This window comes from Candoia aspera, chromosome 2, assembly GCF_035149785.1.
Source record: "Candoia aspera isolate rCanAsp1 chromosome 2, rCanAsp1.hap2, whole genome shotgun sequence".
In the NCBI taxonomy this organism is placed as follows: Eukaryota; Metazoa; Chordata; class Lepidosauria; order Squamata; family Boidae; genus Candoia; species Candoia aspera.
The window spans coordinates 158,025,830-158,053,746 of record NC_086154.1 but is presented as its reverse complement, the minus strand read 5'-3'; the positions used below and the strand labels follow the sequence as shown (position 1 = coordinate 158,053,746).

The window sequence follows — 27,917 nt, the reverse complement described above, 5'->3', positions numbered from 1 at the left end:
AGGAGCGCCCTCTGCAGCTGAAAAGCTCCGTAGAGCTTTTGGTCTCGACTAGTCACGAAACAAAGAACCCGCCTAAGTGACCATGACGGCGACTGTGGCGGCCGCGTTCAGGTAACACTGTGTTTCCTGCCGATCAGGGCAAGGCTGACCGTTTCCCCGTGCCCAAACCCTTTCTCATTCCGGCGGGCCTTGTGCGCGAGCGCCCTAGATTGTGCATGTGTCACATTTCGGGTCGGAAAACTGGCGACTAGGAGGCGGAAGGGCTGGGAAGGTGTGCTGCTTTCCTCGTAACTCGAGACCAGGCATTTTCGGTTCAGGAAGTTCGAGTCCTGCTAAAGCTCCGTCAAATGAATACATTATAATGGTAGCAATCTGGGTATATCCACCCACTCCGGTATGGTTTTGTTTTCCAGCAACGCATGGTTACATGCAGCATTTGCTGTTGATACGTGATGGCAAGTTCAGAGGTCGAAAGAATGTGCTTTTAGGGTGGTCGGTGATTTATCCAAAATGGTATGCTTTGCTATATTGAGAAACCTGCTGATAAAGCCAATATGATGTAGTAAACGTGATGCTGAGGGTTTAATTGAACTTGGATCTGGATCATGGCTAACTGAATGGAACATCCGTGATCCTAGCTGCAAAAAGCAAAGCTTGCTGGATCAGACAAAAGCTTTCTTTGGTTCAGCGTTCTTTGTTAAGTATTTCAACAGCTTAATACATCTCAAAGGCCAGTAGGCTGAGCAAGTTGTACAGACAACAACCTTTATCTTAGTTCCCTAGCCACAATGATATGCCTTTGAGCACTAAGCTTGCAGTATTAGATGAAGGCCCTTTGCAAATCATTGTCACAAAGTAAATCATGACTCAATGATTACATGAATTATTTTAACAGAATCACAAAGTTGACAAGACCTTATACAGTAAGCCAAAGATAAGTTTTGTAAATGTTGTGATTCTATTAACAGAATCCATATAGCAAGCCTCTTCCAATGTCCAGTTCCAATGATACCTCTTCCAGTGTCCACCTTGTTCGTTGTCTCATTTTTTAAAAAACATATTTTAAATACATGTTAAAATAATTATAAGAAAGTTGCCATGCTGCAGAGTGCAGCACCAGTCTCTAGCTTAGCGAATGGACGTGGCCATCATGGCAACAATTTTATTACTTCTTTTGCTGGATGTATTTAAAGAGAGGCTAGCTAGATGACAGCTACAGGGATTCTATAGTGGTAGATTCCTATAGTGGATAGATGGATAGACTAGATGATCACCAAGATCATTTCTTTAGACATACTCTCAACCTTTTTGCTTGCTGTTTATTCTTGTGGGCTTTCCCTACCTCAACCTCCCTCCTCCAATCTGTTCTCTTCATTTAGTTCTCACTTGCTTCTCACTATCAAAAGGGGAGAGAGGTGTAGTTTTTTTTCTTCATCAGCAAAGGACCTGCAGAAACCCTTTTTCCTATGTACTGATTCCCAGGTCATTATTGCTCTCTACTGATGAAAGAGTTTCAGCTTTGTGTGAATGTGTGTATTTTGCATTTTTGAAAACATTTTTGAATTACACCCTCAACCTGCTGTATGCACGAAGTTCAGGGCACACTCAAACTGACAGAAATTGTGCATTCCTGCACTAGTGAAGGAGGATTAGTGAAAGAGATCGAGAAATTGACTGTGTTGAATTGCTTTTTTTTTTTTTTTTGGTTAAGAATGTCTCCTGATCCTTAACCAAAATCTGTTCTTGTTCTCCTATTCCATTAAGTCTAGCCCTTCTTTATGGGGCAATTGAAAGTAGGTTTTTGTTCTGGTTTTTCAGTTATTTTAGTGCTCATATTTCCTCCAGGCTCAATATACATACTCTACAAAAATTAATATATACATACTCTATATACATACACTACAAATTAATATATACATACTCTATATACATACTCTACAAATATACATTCTCTACCAAAATTAAAGCATTGTTCATAAAACAAAATAAAAAAGCAATAGAACAGTAATCTAAAAGACCGTTTCATCTTGAAGTACTTGTTATTTTACAGAAGCCTAGGTGAGCAGGCACATCTTTAACTGTTTTCTAAAAGAAGTTAACTTGGGTGACTTTCCCTAACAAGAGGGTTCTAGTAACTGGGGTGGCTCTTAGAAGGTCTTACTTTTGGTTACTGCTGCCTTGAATCTTTCTGATTTAGTGGTCATATAAGTCTTAATAATAATAATAATAATAATAATAATAATAATACACTAAGAGTTGACCCTACCATCCATGGGACTACAAGCAGGGTTTCCTCAGCTAATGCTAGTGCATAGGTGACATAACACTGAAGAAGATAAACTATCTAGGTCTTTAAAAAGCTAGGTAGGCTTGTGCCCGAAACTTAAATTGGACCCGGTAGCTCATTGGTTCCTCTGCTGCCCTTTTAGGATAAGTGTTTTAGCACCCCCTTAAAAATCAGGCAGCAATATTCTACACTATTTGTAGTTTCCAGTCTTCAGATTCCACTGCAGGAATCCATCAAGAAGTTAAGACATGGATCCATGAGACTAAGCTATCCCACTCTAATGGTGTCATAATTTGTGTACCAGATGAAGCTGGGCCATAGGGCCTTCTCGCCAGTGAAACCATTTGTGTCTCTCATGACAGAATGGAATAAATAAGCACCCTCATTCTGTGCACCTCATCAAGTGCTAGCTCATCCAGAGCAGCCAGTTTCCTAATTCTTGTGCCCAAGAACCATCTGCATCCTATTTGGATTCACTTTATTGGATCCCACCCAGTCCATCACTGCTTCCGGACAGCTTTCAAGTACTGCCTCCAGGTAGCTGTCAAGCACCTGTGCAGCCCTTCCTGATTCATGTAGAAAGAAAAGAGTTTAGAGTTGTCAGAACATTGATGACACTGTGTTTCCAACCTTTGGATGATTGCCCCCAGTTCAAATACCAAATAGCTGGGGAGAAAAAAATAGAACCCTGTGGTACCCTGCCATATTTAGAGAACCAAACTTATGCCTACTGTCACCTTGTGGAGGTGGTCTTCAGATAGAAATGGAGCCACCATAGTACTGTGCTTCCAGTTACCAACCCACTGAGTTGCTCCAGTAATATCCCATAATTGATGGTGTCAAAGACCACCATGAGATCCAGGAGAATTCACACAGGAGTTTTCCCCATGTCTCTCTCCTGGTTAAGTTCAAGTGCAGCTAAAGATGTTTCTGTGTGATATCCAGGTCTAAAACCTGACTGAAACGGATCTAGATAATCAGCCTTTTTCAAATAACCATATAACTGGACGGCTATCGCCACTGTCAACACTTTGTCCAAGAAAGGAATATTTGCAACTGGATGGCTGTCGTCCAAAATCTCAAGGTCTAGAAAGGGATTGTTAGAGATTGTACCACTATCACATTCAAAGCAGTGGGTATAGATCCCTCATATAAAGAGGTTTTGACTGCTGCTCTGACCCACCCAGTTGTACTAGATTTTAATTGATGAAGGTGATGGCATTTGCTGAGATGACTAAATTCTCAGCTTTGATTAGAGAAAAGACACTGATTCAGTTTAGTGCCAATTGGAAATCCCCTTTGGACTTTTTGCGTGAAACAGGAAAAAATGAAATTATGATATATGGGTTCGATGATTAGAAAAAATAGTAGATGATAGAAAAAATGAAAGTTATGTTGTAACCATAGAGTAAGAGTTCAATTTAATTTTGTACCTATAACTACTCTAAAAGAAAATCGGAAGTCATTTCTTTATATTTCCTCTCCCACCCTCCCTCTTTTTGTTTTCTTCATCTTAAATAATAGTTTCTGTTAGTTTTTATCTTTTTTTGCTTAAAAATTTAATAAAGTTATTACAAAAAAGATTTTAATAGCCACAGTGGGCAAAAGGCTAGAGAACAGATGGTTAGCCTAATTGCCACAAACATCTTTAGGATGCAATAATTGAGATTAATCCCATAAACTCTAGCTGGATGGCATCCCCACAAACAGTTTCGGCAGTAATCTTAGTACCTCATTTGGAGCAGGTTTGAGTACTGTTACTGTAAAAGTGTAAAAGTCCCTGCCTATCGTGTTCGGCTAGCCAACCCACCACTTAAGAACATTCTACTAGGTGATTCACTAATAACGTTGAAGTAAGCCTTCTTTGCTGCCACAGCTATTACACAGTGTGCTCATTTGTATATTTAACCTGTTGTCAGTTGGATTCATTACAAGATTTGTGCTCCAGCTACCTATCATTTCATTTCATTGAGCAGAATTCCTCAGCAAACTAAAGACCATTCCAGCTATCTCATTTCTCTCTCACAGTTCTGCTGATAGGAATCCTACACTCCCCAATCCTGCACTTTACCAGGCATCCCCAGGACCAGACAGCTTGTGGAAATGAACAGCATAATTGGCCTAATTTTCAGTAATTCATTGCATAAATTAGCATGTGGAAACAGGGTAGAAAATCAGGACAGTTCAAGCTGAGCAAAGATGTTAAGGGTAATGCAACAGTAACTGGCTCCTGTCACCAAGAGCTCACCCATACATTTCTTCTCCTCATATTAACCCCAAGGAGGTAATAGTGCTTTATTACCTGAACTTTCACCCCAGGTGAATCCTCCTCACAGTCCTCCTCTTTTACCCAGAATCCTCCTCTTTTACCCAGAAAGGGGTTCCTATGCCGTATCAGTAACTGAGCTGAATAGGGCATCCTATCACAAATGTCTTTGTGTCTTTCTGAAAGGGAAATTTCACTCAATGTTGGCCTTTTTGGGGTGACGATAGGGGCATGGTGGCTTAGTAGTTAAGACGCCAGGCTTGTCAATCGGAAGGTCACAAGTTTGGTGGTTCGAGACCCGAGTGCTGCGTGACGGAGTGAGCTCCCGCACTGGCCCCAGCTCTTGCCACCCTAGCAATTCAAAAGCAGGCAAATGCGAGTAGATAAATAGGTACCACTTCAGTGGGATGGTAACAGCGTTCCGTGCCACATGACCACGGAAGCATCTTCCGACAGCGCTGGCTCTTCAGCTAAGAAACGGAGATGAGCACCGCCCCCTAGAGTTGGAGATGACTCTGCAGGGGAACCTTTACCTTTACCTTTACACCAATGCTAAGGCCCAGCTGTAGACAGGCACCCATAATAATGATCATTACACACAGAGGGAATATCTGAAAGCATAGCTTTGGAAATTCTAAATTGCTATCCAGTTGGGAATATTTTTTATCCTAAAATGCTCAACTTGATTTGTCTTTCTGTAAAATACTTTTATCTTTACTTAAATTTCCATTTATTTCAGAACTGTGGAACCTTTGGAATATTACAGAAGATTCTTAGTGAGTACAAAGTGTATATATCTGTATGTATTAAATACGTTTTTCAAAACTGTATAGGATTTCCCATATGTGCTTCTTATATGAGGATAGCCATATCTGGAGGCTCTCATCTCTTGCTCCACAGAGGCAGACTGCATTACAAGTATTTGTATCAGTTGAGCAGGGGCCCCCTGTCTGCACTGACCTTAAAGGGGCATGTTCACAGTGTAGGGTGCTCCTAGATTCCTCACTGTCACTAGAGGAATTCCCTCGCCAGAGGGGCTTAACTAGTATCCATATTAGCATCATTTCAATGCAGGTGAAGATCTTTTTTATTTTACCAGGTTTTTAACTGGCTTTTAAATATATTTTAATTCATATTCTTTTAGTTTGTATCAGCGCCTTGCAACTGCCTGGGTCTTTTTATTTTGCATTTTATTTGATTTTTATTGTATATGATTTTGTTCAAATTGTATTTTTAGTATGTTTTATTGTAACTGCCCAGAGAGCTTCAGTTATTGGGTGGTTTAATTTTTTAATAAATAAAATAATTTATCCCACTTTATTTATTTATAATTGTGGCTCCCATGTCACCTATGTGAATATGTCCATGGAACATCCTTGTCAGTTTTGTTACTAGGCAGCATGAGCAGTTATTTTAACAGCCTTTCCTTGGGCAGTCTATAGCTTCAGTATGCTCCACATATTTTTGCAGCCCTGAAGACTCCCATGTTGGTGCTGCTGAAATTCACTAGAAACTCCTGAGTCTTAATTTCCTGCTAATTTTGGAGGGAAATAAAAAAAGCTTAATACACCTATACAAACAAATATTTATTACAGTCAAAGACCAGCATAAGGAGAGTGGGGTACAATCAGTTAAAAGTATAGAAGGCACATTAAAATCTAATATAAGAAGCTAAAACACAGAAATACATTAAGATGTGATATAAAAAGCTAAAACACAGAAATAAAAAAATACATTAAAATCTAATCTAAAAAGCTAAAACACAAAAGTCTAGAGGAAAAGGAGAAAAGAAAAGGAAAGAAAAGAAAACCTAGGAGTAGGGGTAGGAGATGAATGCGGGGCAGCTTAAAGGTTACTATATCTGTAAATACAGTACTCTAGTAAATTAAAATTAAATGCTAGTTTATGGCACTGGTCATCATCTGGCAATTTTTAAGCGCTGCTGCGCAGAACCTGGCAATGTTGTATGTTGTAGCTGGATTGGTATCTGACAGAAGCAGGGAGGTGTAAAATTGTCCTGAGTACCCTGGGTATTTATACAATAATGGTAAGATGGGGCTAGTACGAATGTCTCTATAGTACTGGTACTGGAGGAGCACATGCTCTGTTGTTTCTGTGTGACCAGAGTCACAGGTGCATTGTCTCTCTGGGTGAGGAATCTTCTGGTATCGGCCTTCAAGGACAGCTGAGGGGAGGGCATGACATTCTGCCAGAGTAAAGGCCCTCCGGTGTTTAGGTACTTCGAGTTTAGTTAAGTATGCCATGGAGGAAGCAGAGTACCTGTTGGATTCACTGGCAATAAAGGTTGGGGGCCTGGCTAAATCCAATTGGCACTCTCTGTCTGCTAATGAGTACTTTGGTCTGATTATATCCCATGCTGATTAGAAGACCTGGAGAGAAGCCCAAGGATGAGATTTTAGTTGCCACTGGCTGTTTCCATGTGGACTGAAAGTCATCCCTCATAGTTAATGGGGCGAGGCCAAGGGGAAAAGGGATAATCTGAGCCAATAGTTGAGTATGACCACTCACAGCCTAGCCTCCACTTTCATGAGGCCTGTCTCAGGGTAGCATTAGAGACACATTTTGGGACTTGAAGAGCTGATCTTAGAAATTTGGATTGCTCAAGGGCCAATGGTGCAAAATTGGAGAAGGGGCCAAGCTGGGCTCCATACAGGACTTGTGCTATTGGCTTGGCTTCAGATAGTCTGAGTGCTGCAGGTATATAGTGGCTACCTCTTGACTTCAGATATTTAAGAATGGCAGATGAGCTCCTTTGTGCAGTTTCAGCGATGTAGTCCTCATGAGCTTTTCTACTGCTGGCAGAATGGAGGACTATTCCCAGGTATTTGAAACATGAGACCTGCTCAGTTTTATGGCCATCTATGCTCCAGGAGTGGCTCTTGGGCGTTTTGGCAAATACCATTACGTTAGTTTTCTGCTAATTGAGTTCTAGCTGGTCTTCCTTGCAGTACTGTGTTAGTGCTCTCAGTGATCTTTTAAGGCCAATACGTCCTAACTTAGAGCAAAGTACCACACTGAGACAGTGACTTGGTCTCTAGTGTTTATTGAATGCTCTAGAAGATAGAATCCTGCCAAACTGAAAGAGTGTGAGAAACCCACACAGATAAACCCAAAACTCAAGGTGGGTCTTCTCTGAGTTTCTTTGAAGGGAAAGTTCAAAGCCTCTAAACTACACATGCATTTCCCCCCCTGGATAGGGGCCCCCTCCTGCTCACCATCAGTACTCATGACACAATAGGTGTTCTTTTTTTTTCTATGAATTTTTATTGAAATTTTAAATACATAATTAAAAGTTAGAAATAGAAAAGGAAATAGAAATACAAAATTAAGAAAAAGAAAAGAAAAAGTGTAGTAAAGTAATAGAATGAAAAAAGTATGAAAGATAAATAACTTCCAATCTATCTCTGGTCATAAGAACATAAGAATCTATCCTAAGTACTAGTTTTTCATACAATATATAGAAATAATTCTTTGTAAATATAATAGGATATATTAGACAATCTAATCTTCAAATCCCCATGTAAGCTTTGCCCCTCCTGCATTTCATAAATAATCCAGTAATGGTTTCCACTCTTTGAGATAATAACAACTTAAGTTTTCTTTCAACAAACAAGTCAATTTATCGTTTTCTGCCATGTCCATCAATTTTAACCATTCTTGTATCGTTGGTAAAGTCTTGAGTTTTCCAAAATTGTGCATAAAGAAGTCTTGCTGCGGTGATCATATATTGTATAATTCTGACAAGATGCTTTTCTATTTGTAGATCCAATATCCCCAACAAAAATAATTCTGGCTTCAGTGGTACCTGTATCTTTAATATACTCTGCATCAACATACGTATTTGGGGCCAAAATTTCTTTGCAACCTCGCATGTCCGCCACATATGGTAAAATGACCCTTCTTGTTTATTACGTTTCCAGAAAACATTGGAAACATTCCCATACATTTTAGAGTTTTTGGGGGGTCATATACCAATGGAACATCATCTTATAAAAGTTTTCCTTGAGATTATAACAGAGGGTAAATTTCAACCCTTTAGACCACAGATGTTCCCATTGCTGCATAGATATATTATGACCAAGGTTTTTCGCCCATTTAATCATGCATTCTTTCACTTGTTCTTCCACCATTTCCCCTCTCAACAATAATTTATACATTTTAGCAATTAAATGTTCATCTGTTGTACTTCAAATTCCGATTTATTCTTTTCAAATCCAAAGTCTTTTTTATCTAACTTAAATTTCTCTGTAAGTTGTATATAAGAAAACCATTGAAAGGTATATCCTTCTAAAGCAAGTTGTTCTTTCGATTTGATTTTGTATTCTCCTTGTTCTTTTTCTAATAAATCCTGGTAACTCAACCATTTATCTCTATCTCTTGTTTCCGTTCTATAAAATGCTTCTTGTGGACAAGTCCACAAGGGCATCCCAGGACATAGAATTGGTCTATATTTGTTCCAAATCCTTAGCAAAGATCGTCTAACATAGTGGTTTTTAAAGTCCACATTAACTTTGACTTTACCATAACATAAATATCCGTGCCATCCGAATCTTAAATTATAGCCTTCTAAGTTCAATAATTTGTCTTCAAAACTACCCATTCCTTAAGCCATACTAAACAACAAGCAGCATAATACAACTTAAGATCCGGAAGGCCCAGACCACCTCTCTCTTTCGCATCTTGCAATACCTTATATTTTATTCTAGGTTTCTTCCCTTGCCATACAAATTAGAGATGTCGCGTTGCCATAGCTTAAAGGACGTTTCTGTAGCCAATATAGGTATTGTCTGAAAAAGATACATGATTCTTGGCAAAACATTCATTTTAATCACTGATAATGATTTTAATCTACCTAATAATGACAATTGTAATTTTTCCCATTGATCCAAGTCTTTTTTTATATCTAACCAAAGTGGGATATAATTATTCTGAAATAAATTAACATTCTTTGCTGTTAGATATATTCCCAAATATTTCACTTTTTTCTCTGTTGTAAATCCAGTTAATTCTTCCAAGTTCTTTTGTTGATACCAATCCATATTCTTGGTCAAAACTTTTGTTTTCTGCAGATTCACTTTAAATCCTGCTAGCGACCCAAATCCTTTCGATTTTTTCATTAATACCTCAACCCCGTCCAGTGGATTTTGTAAAGTAATAACCAGGTCACCAGCAAAGGCTCTTAATTTATAAACTTCTTTCTTAGCACGTATACCAGAAATGCCCTCATCCTGCCCAATATCTCGAAGTAACACCCCTAGTACCAATATAGACAAGAGTGGAGAGAGGGGGCAGCCCTGTCTTGTGCCTTTTTGAATTTCACATGGTTTGCTAAGGATCCCACTGACAATTATTTTAGCCGTTCAAGGGATATATATTGATTTAATCCATTTAATAAAGTTTCCCCCAAAATTCATAGATTCCAATATTTCAAACATAAAAGACCAACTTAAATTGTCGAAGGCTTTTTCAGCATCTAAAAATATCAAAGCAGCCTGTTTTTCGTTACGTTGTTCCAAATACTCCAGTATGCCCAAAACTTTTCGTACGTTATCTCGGATTTGCCTTTTAGGCAAAAAACCCGCCTGGTCCTGATGGATAAAGTCCTTAAGAATCATTTTCATTCTTTCCGCCAACACTGTTGTAAATATTTTATAATCGTTGTTCAATAAAGTCATTGGTCTATAATTCTTCACTAAAGTCAAATCTTGTTGATCTTTTGGAATCAATGCAATATTAGTTTCCTTCCAAGATTCTGGCATTACACCCGTTTTTAAAATCGAATTCATAGTCAGTTGTAGGGGGAGGCAAAGCTCATCCCCAAGACATTTATAATAAGCCGCTGGCAAACCATCAGGACCAGGCGCTTTTCCACTTTTAATTTTCTTAAGAGCAGTTGTTATTTCCTCTAATGTTATGGGACCATTAAGTATTAGCCTCTGTTGATCGGTTAGAACAGATAATTTTTGTTTTCTCAGATATTTGTCAATGTTTTCCATCAGAACATCCTGCTTTTTATATAATGTTGAGTAGTAGCTATAGAATGCGTCTTGAATACCTACATTATCCATCAAGTCCCTCCCCTCATGTTGCATTTTAGAGATTAAGTTCTTTTGTCTTTGTTTACATAATTTATAAGCTAACCATCTACCTGGTTGATTTGCAAATTCAAAATGTTTCTGTTTCACAGATTTCATCTGAATCTCTAATTCCTGTATCATCAGCATTGATATTTGTTTTTGTAAAAATGTAATTTGGGTCATCAAGGTCTCATCGAATGGATTGTTTCTCAAATCAGTCTATTTTTAATTTCATCTAAAAGCAATTGAATTTTCTCTTGTTTTTGTCTCATCTGAGCATTATACTGTATAAAATAACCCCTCATATATGCCTTACTGGCATCCCAGACAGTATATATATTAGTGCCTTTATCTAGATTCAATTGAAAAAATTCTCTTAACTTTTTTTTTCCAAATATCAACTATTTCGATTTTCCTTAAAATTGTCTCATTTAATCTCCATCGAAATGTATTCCTTTTCCCTTTCATAGTCAACATGACTGGGTTATGATCTGAAAAGGTCTTAGGTAATATTTCAGCTTTAATAACATCCACCATCTAATTTTTAGAGATCAAAAACATATCAATTTGAGAAAATGATCTAAATCTCTCAGAAGAGTATGTATATTCCCTAGAATTTCCATTCAAAAGTCTCCATACATCTTGTAAATCAAACATATTTTTCAGATCAAAATAATGTTTGGGGTAATTTTCCCTGCATAAGTCTCAGTCCTTTTTGAGATTGTCTTATCTTCCATCGGGGAGATTACCCTGTTCCAATCTCCCATGAGGCACCAATTCTCATAAGGTAAATCCAACAATTTATCCATTAAGTTTTTATAAAATATTCCTTTTTCAACATTTGGGGCATGAAGTCCAATAATCAACATTTTAGTCCCTTGTATATTAACTTCAACTCCAACGTATCTCCCTTCATCATCAGTCAATATCAATTGTGTATTCAATTTTGGTTGTATATAGAAGACAACACCCTTAGTTTTCTTTAATCCAGCTGAAATAAATTCTTCTCCAAGTTGCTTATGAATCAGGTACTTGATATCTTTTTTACAAATATGAGTCTCTTGCAAGCAAATTATATCCAATTTCAGTTTCTTCAAAGAATGGAAAATCTTTTTCCTCTTTTGTGGAGAGTTTGCTCCATTTACATTCCAAGTTAGATATTTATAGTCCATAGACATGTTTATGTTTAAATTTTTTTTAATCCGATCCAGAAGCCCCCAACTCATATAAATCCCCACCTGTTTCAGTGTCTTCTAAAATAGTTTCTTTTTCTTCTAAATCTTTACCTGCAGCACTTAAATCTGTCTTATATTTCTCTAAGAATGCTCTCGCCTTTGGGATAGAATTTAATCTAAATCTTTGCTCCTTATACGTAAGAGTTACCCCTTTTAATTTCTCCTTTACCCCTTTTAATACGTATTAAATAAAGTAAGCATTGGTCAATTGAGGAGGCTTCCAGTTTTTCCCATAGCTTGGCTTGGGATATGGAATCAAAAACTGCTTTGGAGCCTATGAAGGCAGCATAAAGGGAGGTTGTGTTATGGGAGGAGTATTTTTCAATGAGGTGTTGGAGTACTAGGCACTGATCAATGGGTGTTCGGCCTTCCCTAAAGCCGGCTTGCTCCTCTGCAGGTGTGCTTCCTTGTTCCAGCCAATCCTGGAATTTCCATTGTAAATGTCTTGCATAGAGTTTGCTGATTGTGTTGAGGAGGCTGATTGGTCTGCAGGGTCCTTTTTCCCTTTTTTTTTTTTTAATATAGGGACAATGATTGCAAGCCCCCAATCCTTGGGGACTTGGCCATAAGTGTCAATGCAGGTAAAAAGTGAGGCTAAAGTGGGGGTTCAGAAATCCAAATTGTTTTTTATGGCCCCTGAAGGGATTGGGTCTTCTCCTAGGGCCTTCCCTAGTCTTAATTGAGCAACAAGATTCTTGATGTCTGTCACTGTCACTGGTGCCCACATTGGCAGATTTTCTATAGTTTGGCTAGGGTGTCCACTTCCAACAGAAGTGTCCATGTAGAGTTCCTGAAAGTATGCCTCCCAGGTCCCTGGGGGGATGTGACAGTCCATCATGGATGGGCCATTGCTTTGGGAGCTTGATGTGATATGCCAGAAGGTGGCTGAGTCTTTGGATTTGACAGCTTGAATAAGCCGTGTCCAGTTGTTTTTCATGGCTTCCTTTTTCTTGCATGCCAGCAGTTGCTTGTAGTATCTCTTCTGCTGGAGGAGGTCCTGTGCAGCTGTCGGTGTAGTGTTGGATACATAGGCCTGGTAAGTGGTAGCAAGTGCTTTTTTGGCATTGACACAGTCCTTGTCAAACCATGGCTTGGAGTGGTGCTGCTGTTGTTTGAAAGGTGTCATGTTACTACTACAGGTTAGGTGCTGATGGAGCTCTTGGGTAAGGGTGTTATAGTTCTCGAGGAGTGCATCAGGAGACTCAGCTGATGTCAGGGCAGACTGAAGGCTCTGTAGGTGATCTGAGGCCAGGAGCTCAGTTACCATTTGATTTAGATGGGGGGGTCCACTTTTCCTGCTGGTATTAAGAAGGGTTGGTAACAGTCCTCAGGTGCTGGGTGGATAAGTTTTGCAGGCACTGTGGCTTCGTATTAGTTGTTTGTTGAGATGGTTGTAATTGTGTCTCCTTCCGGGGGGGGGGGGAGTGGGGCACTGTCAAGTTCCTGCTCTTCCTTCACTGCCATCTGTTTGTCTATCAAGCCCCTGTCCTCAAGAGGGGATGGGGGGGCTTGTGGTTCTGACAGAGAGATTGGAAGAATCAGTGCAGCGTGGGCAGCAAAATGTGGATCACTGGCAAGCAGGGAGCCCAACTCTTTGGCAGGGGGAGCATCCTTTCACTTGTCCAGTGAAAAAGGAGATGAGGGAAGCTGTTTCTCCTGTGAGCCAGGCTCCCGCAGTGTCAGGAGGGGCCCCTCAGATTTGGAAGCAGATGAGGCTATACCTCCAGACTGGGTCTCTGTAGTGCTTGGCTGAGGTTGGTTTTGTTCTTTGAATGTTGCTGGTACAGAATTCTCGGAGGAGTCACTGTCAGTTTCACTTTCAAAAAAGTCAGAACAGTGGGCTGATAGCTTTCTGCAAGTCTGATTAGATGGTTTGGAGGGGGAGCTCGGTGGGGCAGAAGTATTAAACCCGTGCTGAACTTCCATATCACTACCAGCACTGGGAGGGTATGCTAGAATTGTTTTGATCTCTGCTAATTTTTCTTCAGATTGCGGAGTTCTGTGTTGATACATTTTCCTTCCTCCCCTGAAGTATGTTTAGACTCCTTGCTTCTGGAATGGGCGGCAGATTTATGACTCCCATCTGCAGAGTTGTGACCATTTATCACTTTCCCAGTGATGAGGTCGCGGGCTAAATCATCCTTAAAAACCCTGACAGTTTGAATGTGGTGAGTCTGCCAGGGGAATTGGCTCATTTGTACGAGTCTGTTGGGGAGAGATGGCTTGCTGAAAGTCAGGAGTATAGACATAACATTGCTTGGGCTGGGTAGGTAATGAAAATCTTTCAGATCAATCAACCTATTTTGGCAGTTTAGGAGCTGAGATAGGGATGCCACAGTATACTTCTGGCTGTATCATGGATGGGAATTTTGATGGATCTGTAGGAGGAGCTGTTGTTGTTTTTTTGTAGTACACATAATACACCTATAAAAATCTTCCCAAGCTCCCAAAAGTAGAAGAGAGAGACCAAAACCCCCATACTGCATCTGCAGATGCCATTATAATGATACACAATATGACTCTTAGCAGCCCAAAAATAAAATAGAAGTTTTAAAATAAAATAAAAGCTATAAAAAGTTGCTCATGTTTACAGCCTAGATGCACAACTTTTTAAAACTGCATTTGGAGTTTGGAATGTGCCAAGGACTGTGTACATACACGGGTTAAAGTATGAACCTTTCAGAGCTTTTTGTAATCCTGCAGTGCTGTGACCTAAAATGTGATCTGAGCTTTATCTAAGTCCTATTAATAAAGTTTCTGGTTAAATAAACAATACATAAATCATGTAATGTATTTACTAAACACAAGCGAACACTCATTGTCTTTATTTAAAAAAATGTATGTGATTTAGTAACTGGTGGTACCTCGTTTAGCAGCAATCACTTAAACCATGCATTTTACAGGTATGCCAAATTGGAGATATTTTGGTCCATTCCTTTTTACAGAACCGCTTCAGCTCATTTATATTTTGAGCTATCTTGCATGAACTATTTACTTCAAGTCGTGTCAGAACTGGATTTAGTTCTGGGTTTAGTTTAAACTTTAGTTCAGATACTTTTACATTCTTCTATTAGTATTTGTTAGTATAATTCAGAATCCATTGTCCACCTAATTATTCTGAACTATGTGCAAAACAGCCCCAGACCATGATATTGCCACCACCACGTTTCATGGTTGGGAAGGGTTCCTTTGTTTGTTTCCTCCCAATATGTTCCTCATTAATGCCAAACAATTTGTTTTCATTTGATCTGTCCACATTGTTCCAATATTAGATCATCCAGGTGGACTTGTGAAAAATTGAGACAGGAGCCATGTTCCTTCTGGCATTCCCGCATGCACATCACTTTCGTTTAGTGCTTTCCTTATGGTGGACCCACCAGTCCCTCTGGTGGGAGGAGATGAGCCGTGACAAATTTGATAAATAAATAAACAAACACTGACATCAGACAGTGTAAAAGTGATTTGCAAATTCTTTGCCATTATCCTGGGATTCTTTGTGTCCTTCCAGAGTATTGTACAACTTGTTCTTAGAGTGATTTTTGTTGGATGACCACTTGTCATTGCTCCAATCCTTTACTCAATTAATCAGGACTTCTGACACAGACCAGTTAGGAACAGTTAGAAATCTTTATTGAGCAGTGATTCAAAAACACATTAAAGATTCAAGTAACTACAGTGCTACAAGTGACAGTATAAATACATTCAATCCCACCCCCACACCCGGAAGTTCCTCTAAGCCAGTATCTCCTTTTGTCTCGCGCCTCTCCCGACCAAATCCACTGGCCGGTGCGCTTGATGGTCCATGGTGCTAAATCAACATCGGCTTTCTGCTTCATGCAGATCTGCCGCTTATTGTTTTTTATGGGTTGTCTGGCGGGCGTTCTTTGGTTGGTGCCATGTCCGAATGGCACCAAGGCAGGGGGCCATTCGTGACACCACTCCTGGGAAATGGTGTTACATTTTTCTATTTGCCTAACTGGGAATTGATGGAAACTGATGTTTTTAGCAATGGTTTCATAGCCCTTTCAAGCTCTGTGAGTGTTGAAAACTCCTTTTCTGAGATCTCCAGGGATCTTTATCAAGTCATTCTTGTAAAAGCAGATTCTGATGGTAGCAATCAACATGTGTGTATTTTATAGGGAAAGTGCCCCTCAAGTTCAAACTTTATTGTCACCACATTGATTGGAATATCTGACTGAATTTACCCCCTTACGAGAGCTCATTATCCTAGGGCTTCATGCATTTTTTCCAATAAGATACAGCATAGTACATTGTTGTTTGTTTAACTAGAATCTCTGTCTTTTAAGAGATGAATCTTTGAACACAAGGTCACAGCACTGCAAGATTATGGATTTTCTCATCATTATAAAGTGGGTGGATTGTGGAGGAAGAACTGGATGTGACCAGAATAAAGTGGGATGTATTCAGGATTTCCCCAGTCCCCACAATCTTTTCAATATGAAGCTGAATGGGTATTTCCATAATGTCAGAACTTCCTCTGTAAACACAGAAGGTTTTTTAGTCAAAAGTTTTAACATTGAAGATTCCATGAATTATGTACTTTCAGTTGTTATCAGTGACTGACTTTTACCTAACAGGGCTGTTTAAATCTGCATACTGTATATCTGCATTTGAGTCCAAATAATTATACTTTTGTTTTTAGATCATGCATATCATAGCACTTTGCTTATCAAATGCTGATTTTTTTAAACTCAAGCTGTTATATTGTAATCTAATAAAATTAATTATGTATGCCTGATTTGGTGATCCTTATAGAAAGAAAACTGTCGGCCTGATGGACGGGACCTTGGTGAATTTAGAACCACAACCATCAACATAGGTGAATGCTTTACTATTGAACAACCATTCTTCCTCATAGTATTCCAAGTAAATTGTGGAAGATACTCCAGTCTTCAGTATGTAGTTGAATTTTGTTTAGAACAGCATAGAGAATATATTCTGATTAAGTAAGGATATGAAAAAGAGACAAGAGTAATCATTGTGGTCATCTCATTTGGATGTAAAAGTATGTTGACATGCTTTATATTAATCACAGTATCAGATTTAAACAATTTATCCTATATTTACAACAGATTACTAACATATATAATTTGAAAATCAAAACACCTGAGTTGGATCCAGTTATCTTCTAGCAGAAGGATGTAGACAGAAATTGTCTCTTCCCATGCCTCCTTCTCCTTGCCAGTCCCCCAAAAGACTCCCTCAAAACTGAAGGACTTTGCTGAATTGAGTGGTCAGTGATGGAAGGAGCTGTTCATGAAAAGTTAGGTAGATATATTTTATGTTCCACTCATAAAATATGTCTTTTCCTGATACTCTATGAATATACCGTTCCTTTTCTGTCTCCTACAGTGGTGAGATAAATTTTGTGAATCTTTTAGAAATATCTATAATCCTGTGGTATTATGAACTGAATGTGATCAGAGCTTCATCTAAATCCTATTAATCAATAAAAAGATTCTGGATAAGCAAACAACATCTACAATAGTGTATTATATCATGTCAATATACTGAGCCAGCATTCACTGCTTTGTTGGAAAACGTATTTAAAGTTTTACTTTTAGTAACTTCTGGCACCTCACCTCATTTAGCAGCATTGAAATTTCTGTTGACAGAACAATGGATTCAGGATTGTACCAGCAAATTCTATAGGAGAATGTCCATGAACAGTCATTGCTGCTAAAGCTTCACGTACTATTTTCAACAAAGACATTAAATTCTGGCTGATGTGCTCAATAATGATAATAAAGAAGTAAACTGTTTTGCACGTTATAGTTGTTTTACCAGAATCTTCTTTTAATAGGACTTAGATGAAACTCATATTACTTTATAGGGCACAGGACTGCAGGATTATAGATACATCTAAAGGATATAGAGACCTTCATCACTGTGTCTCCTACGGAGGACATCACCCTGTTCAGCAGGCTCCCCAAACTTTCAGAAGCATTGGAAGACTGATGAGAACACTGTGCAGAAAAGTCAGCTTCTGCCCATCTTTAATAAGTAGATATCCAATTAAGCTCTTTTTGCAGGACTTACCCATTAAAAAATCTTATTCAAGTGTATGGATAGAAATTTTAATAAAAATAAATCTGCTTGAATTTGCTCACGAGAAAAAAAATATTGGAGGAAAAAAGCTTGTTTTTAGAATGTACCACCTTTCAGCAGCAATAATAAAATGTTTTACTATGCTGTACACTCACAGTGGGTAGGATGAGAAACAGCAAAAAGGAGCTAAGCCTGAACTATCACTGTGCAATGTTGCAACATTGCAGGATTATATATTGCACTGTCTTCCTCTGCCACTTCATCTCTACAGGTCGAATGGAACCATAGTGACAGGAAATTAGCCAGAGGACCATATGAGTACAGAGACATTTCCTTCTCTGTACAGAATGAAAGTAATTTGCTAAGATACTACTTGAGATCTGTGCCCAAGGTACATCAAGATGCCTTTTCAGTTAGTCAAATATATCTTTAGTAATTGACTAAACAATCTTATGGCCTCTAGCTTGGCTCTTCTACTGAAATCAATAGTGTATCTATGGCAGGGGTTCCTAAACTTTTTGCCATCACACCTCCCTTTAGTGTAATCTTAATGCACACATCTCCCCTAAAAATCCAAACACCAAAATAAACACAAAGGAACAATGAAAACAATGCAATGAAACTTTGGGAAAGGTGGATTTATTAAGATACTTCACACCTCCCCTGGACTCTGTCTGTACTTCCCCAAAGGAGGTACAGCTCACAGTCTGGGAAACCCTAATCTAATCTAAGGCTTAGGTAAAGGTAAAGGTTTCCCTTGACGTAAAGTCCAGTCGTGTCCGACTCTAGGGGGCGGTGCTCATCTCCGTTTCTAAGCCTTAGAGCCGGCGTTGTCCGTAGACATTTTCCGGGTCATGTGGCCAGCATGACGACACGGAACGCCGTTACCTTCCCGCCGAAGCGGTACCTATTGATCTACTCACATTTGCATGTTTTCGAACTGCTAGGTGAGCAGGAGCTGGGACGAGTAATGGGAGCTCACCCCGCCGCGCGGTTTCGAACCGCCGACCTTCCGATCGGCAGCTCAGCGGTTTAACCCGCAGCGCCACCGCGTCCCATGTATGTAATGTATAGGGTTGATAAAATGTTACTTTCCCTTCCACACACTGTAGTTTTCAATAGGTAATCTAGTTTACAGTTGAATTTGGTTTTAGCTGATGTCATAATTTGAAAATTTCTAATTATGAATCCTGCACATGCATTTTCATTCTTCTGCAGTTCTCCCTTTCTTTCTATACTTTTCTCAAAGCTTCTGAATTCTTTTAAGATTTTTTCACCTCTATTTTAATCTGTTTCTCCAGTAATTTGTGCAGCAGTGCCCAAATTAGGGCATCATTATAGTAGCATGTGACATTAAGTGCAGAAAGGAAGAAGAAGATGCCTGTATTTGGATTATAAAGTCCTCATCATCTACATTTTATGACATCTTGAGTTTAGAGAGACAAGATTATAAGAAACTTCCATTTCCAGGAAAAAAAATTCCAAGTTCAATCTCATCAAGTTCTTATATGATTCTGAAGAATTGGTATCTTTATGTAGCTACTGGCTCTTACTTTGAAAGCATCAGTGTAACTTTACATATTCTCTTAAGCAGATCTTGTGAAGTGTTCTTTCTTTCTTTAGGTTCAATTACAACTGCAGATGGCTCTGCACTTGTGAAGCTAGGAAACACTACAGTGATATGCGGCATAAAAGCGGTAGGTTCATGGATAAAGATATATATTTTTGAAGCTAATATAGGTAGTCCTTGGTTAACTATTCGTTCAGCTACCATTCAAAGTTACAATGGTGCTGAACGAGTGGTATTTACAACTAGTCCTCGAAATTCTGGCTGTTGTACCAACCTACCGTCATGGGATTGTGATTTGGGTGCTTGACAACCAGCTCACACTTACGATGGTTGTGTCCCACTGTCATGTGATCACCATTTGCGACCTTCCCTGCCGGCTTTCCACAAGCAAAATCAATGGGGAATCTGGCAGGGAAGGTTGCAAGTTGCTCCTGCCGCTTTTTCTCCCAAGGACCCCTGCTACAGAGTACGAGATCCCAGGGTTCTTATACTCTGTAGTGCACTTGCACCACAGCAACCCCTCCCCAGCCCGCATGCATACCCCACAGCAACCTCCCACCTCATTCCGTAGTACTTACCCACCCTCCAGCCTGCATGTGAGCCACCGGGACTTGCAACTTCCAGCTGGCTTCCCCATTGACTTTGCTTGTGGGAAGGTAGCAGGAAGTTGCAGGTCATAGTTACATAAGTTCTTGCTTAATGACCTGTGATTTTCACTTAATGACAACAATGGGAACTGCCAGGATTGCCATCGCTAAGTGATGCGGTCACTGCACAACTGCATCACTTAGTGACGGAAATTCCGATCCCAATTACTATCATTAAGCAAGGACTACCTGTATAGTGAATACCTTTTTTGATAAGGTTCTTTTGTTCAGGTCTAATAGGAACCCTCATTCTGTTTTAAGAAAACTACAGTAAGCTATAGCCTGGTGCATTTCTACAATCTTTCTCCTTTCTTTGCTTTATAATGGGTTTACAGATTGCTTTGATAGTTTTGTATTTGCAAAAAAAAAATCCTGAAAATTTAATTTGAAGTTAAAATATTTTATCCTCTTTCAATGTTAAATTATTGTGCTGGTTTAGAAAAAAGAAAAGCTCCTGTTTAAGAAAGATTTTCAGTTCAGTTTTTATTAGATAAGTAATAATTGTCTTGTAACATTTATCAATTATCTTTATAGAGACCCAGTGTGATGTAGTAGTTAAGTGTTAGACTAGGAATAGGGAGACCCAGTCCAACTTTAGCCATGGAAGCCCACTGGGTGACTTTGGGCCAGTCATTCTGTCTCAACCCAAGCTACCTCAAAGATTGCTGTTGTGGACAAATAGGAGGAATGAGCACTATTCCTTGAGTGGTGAGATAAAAATCTAATAAATCTAACAGGCCCCGTTAAACAAGGTTAGGATAGGAGCCTGATGTATCTTAGAAGGCAGTGTTCCAGAGGGTACCTGCTGTGATGGGGAGGGCATGCTTCCTAGGTCCCATCAGGTGACAGTGCTTAATGGAAATAGCATGCCAACTCTGCCTGGTCATACAGGGTGGGCAGAAACTATGAAAGACAGTCCTTTAGATAACCATCCCTATGTCATGAAGGGCTTTGTAAGTAAAAACCAGCACCCTGAATTGCGTCCAGAATCCTACCAGTGCCAGTGCAGCTCATGGAGCAAAGGTGTTACATAGGCATGATGAGGCCTGCACATAATTGCCTGTACCTCTGCATTCTGGACCAGCTGCAGCTTCAGAATAGTTTTTAAGGGTAGCTCCTTGTAGAGGACATTAGAACAGTCTATTCATGAGGTGACCAAAGCATGAGTGATTGTCTGAAGGGCCTCCTTGTCCACATAAGGGCACAGTAGGCACATGAGATGGATTTGTGTGAAGGCAAATCATATTGTATGCCTGGTGCTCTCCCGCTTAGTACAGCTTAAAAGCATACTCCACATCTACTTCCAGCACTAATCACCTAACGGTAGAGATGATCTTAATGTACCAAGAGATAAGGAACTGTGTGTGTGTAGTGGTGAGCATTAAATAGTTCTTCAGACAAATGGGTCAAGATGCTATTGATCACTTAAGCCAGGGGTAACAGTAGTGCCCATGTGCACCAATATATCCCAGTTAGTTTCCTTAGTCCCCACCAAGCTCTCTGAAAGTAGGAATACAAACCTTATCCCCACTGGTTTTGGCTTTGACCATACCACCAACTTCCTGCCACGGTCAGCCTTAGAAACAGAGGTGGTGCAACTGATGTATTTAGTGGATATTTTCAAAATTTAGTTAACATATCAACATTTGGACCAAACGTGTGTGTTGGCTTTACAGGTTGCAGAAATACTATTTCTAAGCTGCTTCTAATTCTTATATTTTGCCTCTCCCCAACTACACATCACGTACAGGAATTTACAGCACCCACTGTTGATTCCAGTAACAAGGGATATATCAGTAAGGTTTCTTTATTAATTTTTTCCTTCAAATATTACTTTTCTATGTTTTAAAATGATTGTAATTAGTAGAAATAGTAAAATTGGGTAATTCCACTAGATTTCATTGTATCCCAACTTTTTATAACACGGTACTGTTATTTGTTTTCCTTTTGAAGCTTGTTTTGTATCCCCCATTATTCCAGAGACCCCAAATTAGAGTTTTGTGAATTAGGATATTACTGAATCCATAACTGGATTTCCACTCCACTATTTGGATCATGCTTCCTATTTCTTGGGAGTTACATTTTACTATTTTATTATTCTATACAGGCATTTAGTATTTACTGTTTTGAGTAAACTATACATTTTGTTTCTTTATCCCTATATTGGATGTTTAATGCAGTGCCTTTTGTCAGAATATGTATCTGTGTATGTGACTCTGTATATTTCCTGACTTTATATGTACATGTACAAAAAAACAAATCATTTTATATGAATTACAGTGGTGCTTGAAAGTTTGTGAACCCATTTGAATTTTGGATTACTTTCCTCAATAAATCAGTTAACAAGTATAATGCTTTTGATTCACTTCATAGAATCATAGGGTTGGAAAGGGCCCAAGGCAGGAATCCTCATACCATCTTGGACAAATGGTATCCATTCTTTTCTTGAAAACCTCCAGCAATGGAGCACCCACAATTCTGGGAGGCAAGCTGTTCCACTGCTTAATAGTTCTGTCAGGAAATTCCTCCTTATTTCCAGGTTGGATCTCCCTCTGACAAGCTTCCACCCGTTGCTTCTTGTCCTACCCTCAGGTGCTGTGGAGAATAGATTGACACCCTCTTCCCTGTGGCAGCCCTTCAAGTATTGGAAGACTGCCATCATGTCTCCCCTCAGTCTTCTTTTCATTAAGCTGCATACCTAGTTCCTTCAGCCGTTCTTCATAGGATTTAGCCTCCAGACCCCTAATCATCTTTGTTGCTTTTCTCTGCATTCCTTCTAGGGCCTCAGCATCTTTTTTGTATTGTGACAGAACAGGACACAGTATTCCAATTGTGGCCTCACCAGTGTGGTATAGAACGTTATCACTTTCTGTGATCTTGATACTATCCCTCTGTTGATGCAGCCTGTTATCTTCTTGCCATCTTCTCCCATTAGTGGACCAACCATTTCCTTGACTTTCCTCTTGGTCCTTACATATTGAAACAAACTTTTTTGTGGTTTGTTTAATTGTGTTCTCTTTATCTAGTTTTAATCATTCGTTTAATTGGGTTCTTTATCTAGTTTTATGACATGTGGAGAATAGGTCACATTTTAGTTCATATTTATGCAAAATTATTGAAAATATAAAAGGATTCACAAACGTTTAAGCACCACTGTAGGTGAGTAATTTATGATATTGTTTTCAACAAGGACAAGTTTAGAACGTAACTTAAAATACCTATTATACAGATGGCTTCTATTAAAATTTGGGCATATTTTATTCATGATTATTTTCCCCCTCTTCTCATATAGTTCCTAATGTAGATCTTCCTCCACTTTGTTCATCAAGATTTCGACCTGGACCTCCAGGTGACGAGGCTCAGGCTGCTAGTCAGTTTATTGCTGATGTGATTGAAAAGTAAGAAACTTTATACTTCAGTATCAGAGTCTTTTGGAGTAGATTTGTTAGCTATAACAAATTTAAATGGGGGGGGGGAGATAAATGGAATGTCCTTTTCATCATGTCATTATTTCAGTTCACAGGTGGTAATGAAGGAAGATCTATGCATTAAAGATGGAAAGGTGAGTAAGCATTTTATATTAAGAATTAATTGTGAGGTGCTGGGATGCCCCTAAACCAGCCGTTCTCAACCTTTTGATACTGAAGGAACCCTTGAAATATTTTTCAGGCCTTGGGGTACCCTTGCATATTCAGGCTCAAATATAGGCCAGAATTTACAAAATTATTCTATTAAGTTTCATGTGTAGGCCTGTATATATGCTTTAATGGTGTTCTTAAACTAAAAATAAAGAGTGAAACATACCTCTTTAATGTGAACTTGCCCAAATTTGAAATAATTTTTAAAATAAATCCTGATTTCCCAGGAACCCCTAGTGACCTCTCGTGGAACCCTAGATTTGGCTTTTCAGTCTCTTTTCTACTCAAAATGTTTTTGTGTAGGACCTTACTGGCAGTTTCCTCTTTTGTATATATGCTAAATGGGCAATGTAGCATTATCGGCACTTTTTCTGTTGGTTCCACAGCAGTTATACACCAGCTAAGTCTGGGTTGAATGGAGTGATTGAATGCAGAGTTGATCTTTTAGGTAACGCTTGTATAAAACAATGAAGTGTAGATTTTATTTTTCTATTAGTGATATTGTACACACAAACACACACACCAGTTTTATATATATAACATGGGTGTTCTGTTTGCTACCTTAGATTTCAGTAGGCTTGCAGGCCTCAGCCAAGGTGATTTTGTCATATTGAGCTGCTCTAGCTGTAATTATGCTTCAGTATTCACTTTATAAGTTGGCCATTATTAACTTGACCCTGTTCTTCCCTTTCTGTCATTCTGCTAGAATGAATCTATCATATGTGTATATTTTAAGTAGTTATAACAGATTTCAAACAATGTGATGTGAAATAACATGCTGACTTAGAAAAATATTTCAAAGCTAATTCTTATGCATATCAAGGCTCTTTCAGTATTTACATCAGCAGGTCTTATTTCTTCAGATTGTATGGGTTCTGTACTGTGACATTATATGCTTAGACTATGACGGAAACCTTCTCGATGCTTGCATGTGTGCTTTCTTAGCAGCTCTGAAAAATGGTAAGTTGTGTTGTTACCCTTCAAGATTTACTTTAAAATTTAAACTCATTGCAGATTTAGCACTAAATTGGATTGAAGCTAGACAGCAATTGTAACAGCAACCAGGTTTGACAAAAAAACAAGTGTGTCCACAGAGGTTAGATGAAGTATGAACCGGGTCTGGCATTAGAAGACTGCCTTCTTGATAGCTATCAAGGGCCTACCACTGCTAAAGTCATTGCTGTTTTCCTCTTACAAGTTGTTTTGAACAATTTCCCCAAATAGCCAAATACCACTTTCTAAATTTTGTTGTTAGAAAGGACAGATTCACAGTAAAAAGGATTTCCTTGTTTTGAATGTTTTTAAATCAAAAGCATAATCCTATTTATTACATTCCCATAACTCTGCCATGTTTGAGGATGCCTCTGTTCTTTATGAAAATGAGCTTTATGAAATCATTTTCCAAAAACCCTGTCTTGCTTTTTCCATATCTATTCTTTGTTATTTCAGTGCTGTTGCCTGTTGTTGCAATAAATGCTGAAACTGGTCTGGCAGAAGTTAATTTGAAAGAGAAGAATCCTTTGATGATTAAAAAGCAACCAGTGGCAACATCATTTGTGCTGTTTGAGTAAGTGGGGGCCCAAAAATGTATATGTAGGTTATGATGGACAATACTGTCATATCTTAGAGCGAACAACCACGCTGAGATAGTAGCTTGAGTCTCTAGTGTTTATTGTTCTACTCCACGAGACAGAAAATCCTGCCAGACTGAAAGGCCATGGGAAACCCTCACAGATAAACCCCCAAATTAAGGCAGGTCTGCTCTGAGTTTCTTCGAAGGAAAGTTCAAAGTCTCTAAACTACGCATGCATTTTCCCCCTTGGATAGGGGCCCCCTCCTGCCCACCATCACTACTCATGACAAATACCATGTTATCAGGTAATTCCAAATTTATGAGCAGCTATACTGGCAAAAGGATACTTGCCTGCCCCTTCCTTTGGGAGCCCTCCAGTACCCCAAAAGAACATGGTGTGAGCAGAGGGAGTGGGACTCCTAAAAATCCATGGCACTGGCACTGGAATAATTAGCAAGAGGGGAATTAATGTTTGAATTCATTGGAGAGGAAGGGATTACAAGAGAGTAAGCAGACATACAATAGGGAATACACATAGAAAGGAATGCACTAGCACCAGCTGTTTACCTAGTGTGCTCAGGGCTCCAAGCTGCTTGGGAGGCAAACAAAAGCTGAAGGTGTGAGTTATTAAAGTCTTTTCAGTTACAGGCAACAGCTGTGAACCAATTAATTAAGGTCACAGAGCTTAGCTTGTTAACTTGCAGTTAGCACTTTTTAGGGATGCACTGTGGAGAAAAGCGAGGGAAAGGGAAAAAAAGGAGTCAGGCACAGGACAACACATACTGATTGACTGTAATGGCGAACACATGACAGACAGAAGAGACACAGCGAAGGTAGTAAACGCAGGCATTGGTTGCAAATTACTTTTTCATCACTGTCATAACTTCAAACAGTTGCTGCTTGAGGCAGCCACTAAGCGAAGTTTACCTGTAATCTGGAAATCCATCAAATAATACACACAGGCTATAGAGACTATTCAATTCAGGAAGGTTCTCTGAATCTCAATATAGCATTTATAGAATGCTGAAAATGGGGAGGAGGAAGTGGAAAACCCTATTTGTACCCCCTTAAAATGGAATCTCACTGAATGGACAGAAGAAATGTATATAAAAAATTAATTAATTTAATTTAATTAATTGCAAATGGCTTCAGCATTGATGCTTAGGCTAGCAATTACAATTCTGGTGTTCCAGAAAGCATATAAATGAGTTTTGATACTGCTCTTTTCATGCACTGTATTGTCTAATTGAACAGTAAATGTATATAATTCTTATGGATTAGGTAAACCCAGAAAAGTTAAATTGTGGCATGCGTGTATATGTATCTTCAACAGCACGTTAGTGGTAGTTGATCCAACTGCAGAAGAAGAAGACTTGGCATCTGGGACTTTAACTATTGTGACTGATGAAGAAGACAAACTGTGTTCTGTTCATAAGCCAGGTACTAACACTAAATTATTAAGAATTGTTTTCTAAATTCTCTAATATTAGGTTTTCTGGGTGCCATTCAAGAATATCACAGATACTGCATTTTCCATCCCTGCACTACACCAGTTGTATTATGGGACATGTTTCAATCATGAGAGCGTCTTGTTGAACTCAAATAAGAACATTTGGTTAATCATAGAAATATGAATGTTGTTTAATGGGCAGTTCAAAGGATAGGACAGTGATAAATTCATTGTGTCCTAGTTTCTGTTTCTTTTTAAGGAGGAAGCACACTAACAGAAGCAAAGCTTCAAGACTGTATCAGTCGAGCAAGAGTACGACATAAAGAAGTGAAGAAACTAATGGATAAAATAATCAAAAGTGTATGATTAATAAAAGGTGTATTTGCTATTTGCTCATTACCTCAATAAACATGCTACATTCTTGAAGTTCCATTATTTCATCTTGAAATTTGTATAACATTTCCAGATGGATAATTTCATCATAAAACAGTATGGTTTTTCTTACAAATAACAGTCTTGGTCTTTCTTATAAATTCCAGTTGTTTGTTATGCCTCAGCGTAGCTACAAATTCAGTTTCATGTAAACACATTTTTTTTAAAAAAAAGTCCTTATAGAATACATACATCTCTCTCAAATGCAAGTTTCAGGATTCTGATACCAGTGAAGCTGGGTTTTTTTCTTTTTACTTTTTGACTGGGTGCCTAGATGATGATGGTGTAGTAGAGCTGCTTGCGCTGTTACTGCCATATCCATTTGGGGGGGCATGAACTGTAATGGTTGCCAAGAAAGAGAGAAAGAAAAAAAAAAAACATTAAGTTTCATTTTTAACCCAAGAATGAAATAAAAATTCAGTTATGAGGCATTAGAAACTATAGTACAGAGGATGCCTGGCCTTTCTATGTGTAATACTGATGATGACTATGTTACTTATTAAGTAGTTCATTTAGTTATTAAATGAGTAAGGATACTGAAGTACAGTAAGCACTCTAAATGCCAGCTCTAAATGCCACCACCCATAGGGTTAGGTCTCTGTTACAGTAATTCTGTTGTTTCAACGCATGGCTCATCTGAAAAAAGGAAGGC

At 38.8% G+C, this 27,917-nt stretch overlaps 2 protein-coding genes across 12 annotated transcripts in view; one reads left to right on the top strand and one right to left on the bottom strand.

Moving 5' to 3' along the window:
- The first annotated feature begins 45 nt into the window (after positions 1-45).
- On the top strand, positions 46-27,229 carry EXOSC8 (exosome component 8). The gene is made up of 11 exons (XM_063294565.1): positions 46-111; positions 5,293-5,329; positions 16,663-16,726; positions 19,579-19,652; positions 21,923-21,968; positions 23,465-23,570; positions 23,689-23,734; positions 24,674-24,770; positions 25,260-25,377; positions 26,717-26,823; positions 27,093-27,229. The coding sequence occupies exons 1-11, from the start codon at positions 83-85 to the stop codon at positions 27,197-27,199; spliced, it is 831 nt and encodes a 276-aa protein (XP_063150635.1). The 5' UTR covers positions 46-82; the 3' UTR covers positions 27,200-27,229.
- The window catches only part of SUPT20H (SPT20 homolog, SAGA complex component), a 45,283-nt gene continuing 44,374 nt past the window's right edge, over positions 27,009-27,917 (bottom strand). For all 11 annotated transcript variants that reach the window (XM_063294550.1, XM_063294553.1, XM_063294558.1 and 8 more), the window contains one exon: positions 27,009-27,602. In XM_063294550.1, the coding sequence (XP_063150620.1) occupies positions 27,517-27,602 (86 nt within the window). In that variant the 3' untranslated portion in view covers positions 27,009-27,516. The remainder of the gene's footprint in view (positions 27,603-27,917) is intronic.